Source organism: Austrofundulus limnaeus, unplaced genomic scaffold (assembly GCF_001266775.1).
Source record: "Austrofundulus limnaeus strain Quisiro unplaced genomic scaffold, Austrofundulus_limnaeus-1.0 Scaffold299, whole genome shotgun sequence".
NCBI classification, from domain to species: domain Eukaryota; kingdom Metazoa; phylum Chordata; class Actinopteri; order Cyprinodontiformes; family Rivulidae; genus Austrofundulus; species Austrofundulus limnaeus.
In genome coordinates this window covers 345,912-348,932 of record NW_013952701.1, presented here as the reverse complement: position 1 = coordinate 348,932, position 3,021 = coordinate 345,912, and the positions used below count along the sequence as shown (strand labels likewise).

Below are 3,021 nucleotides of genomic sequence, written 5' to 3'. Positions count from 1 at the left end.
GTTACTAGCGTGGTGTATCTAATAAAGTGGCCGGTGAGTGTATATATATATATATATATATGCTGTATTTATTACACACACACACAATAGAAATACATACAAAAATGCTGTGCGTCTCCTGGTGGCTAAGCCCCCCTGGTCCTTATAACCTAGTGACACACTTGTACAAGACTATGTAAAATACACACAAGTGTAGAGATGTGTGTGTGTGTGTGCTTGTTGAATAAATGTGTGTGAGGTGAACGTTGCGTCACACGTGACGGACCATTGACCGACCAAACAGCCTGAACCTTGACCCTGGTGACCTTGTAGCTTCATGCTGTTTACTACACATGTGTGCGTTTGTTCCTCATGTGGAGAATTGTGTGTCACTGCTGAGCACACACATTTCTCGCAGCTCTGCCTTTGCTAATTGATTTTAAAGGTTCCTTTATGAAAGGGGTCAGAGGTCGCGTTACTGGAAATGGTCTAGATTCCAAATGCTACTTCAGCTTTACTGGCTGCTGTTGCCACATCTGTTTTTAGTGTACTGTGTGTGTGTTGATGTCTGGGGGGGATGTGTCAGCTAGAATTGTCATTTTCATATATATATATATTTGAGACTGGATTGGGGGAGGGGTTATGTTGTCTAATCAGTTTTGGTCAACACCCCCACCCCTACCCTGTTTCTGTAGCTATAAAAACCCTACGCAGCCACACAATCTTTTCTTCACTCCTGTTTTTGGCAGAGACAACAAACCCGAGGTAAGTGTGTGTTTGTGTGCAGCTGGTTCACTGAATTTAATGCTTCCATTTTGGTTCCCAACGCCTCTTCTCCCTTTTTGGACACTTACAGGATTGTCAGAATGAGAATACTGGTAAATTAAATGTTAATAGTTTTGTTTTAAAAGCATGCAAATGCAACATTCTAGGAGTAATTACAATATATAGAGCTACTGAATATCTGACCAAGGTGGAATATTGAAATTAGGAAAGCTTCTCCAATTTTGTGTTTATAAAATTGATCCTGGACAACACATTTTGTGACACTTTATTTGAACATGCATATAAAGAAGTCACTTATTTGTATCTTATATCACACCAATGTGTTCTCCTTTCAGCAGAAAATAAATTCAGGAAGTTGTTTTGAGTCTTGGCTTGTTTAGCTTAACGATGGGAGGCGTACTAGTGACCAGGGTAAAAAAAAAAATGGTTTATTTTTAGCTTGTGTTCTAAGTGTCCTGTGTCTGTAGGATCACAGTACTGTATGAGCTGCTAAGCAAGTCTGATTGCATAAGTGGGAGCTATGTTTGGTGGGTGGGTAGGTTGTTGTAATTTGAATCTACAAAGTTGGATGTTTGTATTTCATCAACTCTTTTTATATCTACCATGCTGTTGTGGTGCCCCTCCTGTTAGTGTGACGTTCGGTGCAGACGTTACCGACATCTCCTGTTATCTGGTGATTGAGCAAACATACTTTAACACTAAAGGTTCCACAAAATTATCTTTTAAACTTGGATTAAGTTTAATGAAATCACCTCTAAGTTAACAAATGGGATATTGGTACACAACCATAACAAGTGACAACATGTCAATAAAGATGTTTGCTGTACCTCAGCTTTAAACTTTAGAGCCGACTACAAACTTTACTTCAGTTTTGCAATGTTTGGGTTGAGCTGAAGCTGCTGAAATGAAGCCACAAGAAGGGCTGACCTGGGCAACACCTGAGTAGAGTTGTTTGGGATTCTGTTCAGACTCTTACCCACATCCGCAGATTCCAAACATCAGCTGTTTTGAAATCCTGTAACCCTTCTCACTCGTGTGTGGCCCTGGTCTGAACCGGGGAACACAATGTTCTGTTTCTGTGCTGGAGGCAGGGTTGGAGAAGTTCATCTCAAGCAGATGAACCCGTTGAAGTTTACTCAACATGCAACTTGCAGCTTCAATGTAGACACTTATTAAAGGATAAAGTTAATGTCTGTGCAAATCAAATTACTTATTTACAGACAAATTCCTCTTAGTTATCCAACTCCAAGTCAAAACGTCGTTTTATGAGTCGAAATAAATATCCTGATTGTTCTGTTTCTCATATCTGTTAAATCTATGTAAGAAAAAAAGATAGAAGTTCTACTGTGAAACCTTTAGGATGAACTGAACAGTAGCTCCAGTGTGTCACACTTTTAAAACATTTGTGTCTCTCTTTGTTTAACTCTAGATGCCTCAGTTTGAGAAACCAACCGTTCACATGAGGGACCCTGAGAGGGTGGAGCAGATCATCTGTGGCCTCATCAAAGGAGGAGCTTCCAAACTGCAGGTACGTCAATCCCCGTTGAAATAAACTTACCTAGTTAATATCCAATTTGCTTTGATTTCCAGATATGTGTTTTGCAGCTACCTCAATAGGTCATTTGTTTCTTCTGATGCCTATTACAGCTCTTTGTGGTTTTAATAAACAAAACGTTCTTGCCCGTTTCAGATCATCACAGACTTTGACATGACGATAAGCAAATTCGCCATCAATGGCAAACGCTGCCCGACTTGTCACAGTAAGTGAAACATTACAAGACCTTTCTTTATCAGCCCGCTACTGAAAAGCGAAGGCACATGGTTATGTTTCTGACTCTTTGTGAACCTGTGTTTGGTAGTAGCTGAGAATGATCCTTAACCCATACTTGTAACGGACTAATACCTTTTTTTATTTTTGCATCTGTTTAGAGTTGGCTCTTTCTGTTATCAAATTGTTTAATGAACCACTGAAATAACTTGAACAAACTTTTCTTCTCGATTTATGTAGTTAATTGGCTTTCGCAAATGCAGAAATGACCTTAACTCAGTCCGTTTTATAGAAATCAAGGGAAAACTTGAGTAAGTGAGCGTGATTCATAACACAAGCAGCAGATCATGTATGACATTATTTTCAAGGTTTACCCAAGACGGCTATCATTTCTCAACATAAGACATTGAGCAGTGGGTGATATGCATTCCTTTAAAGGGTTCCCCGATTAGTTGTAACATTAGACTTTATTTGATAAACATTTATTT

The 3,021-nt window shown here is 39.3% G+C and overlaps 1 protein-coding gene across 2 annotated transcripts in view; it reads left to right on the top strand.

Annotated features, from left to right (window-relative positions):
* Window positions 1-3,021, top strand: part of nt5c3a (5'-nucleotidase, cytosolic IIIA) — an 18,872-nt gene that overhangs the window by 10,465 nt on the left and 5,386 nt on the right. Inside the window, exons 1-3 of one of the 2 annotated variants that reach the window (XM_014021611.1) lie at window positions 608-744; window positions 2,195-2,293; window positions 2,456-2,525. In XM_014021611.1, coding sequence (XP_013877065.1) covers window positions 622-744; window positions 2,195-2,293; window positions 2,456-2,525 — 292 coding nt within the window. In that variant the 5' untranslated portion in view covers window positions 608-621. Of the gene's footprint in view, window positions 1-607; window positions 745-2,194; window positions 2,294-2,455; window positions 2,526-3,021 lie in introns of those variants that run through there. The other variant, XM_014021610.1, reaches the window with a different exon arrangement.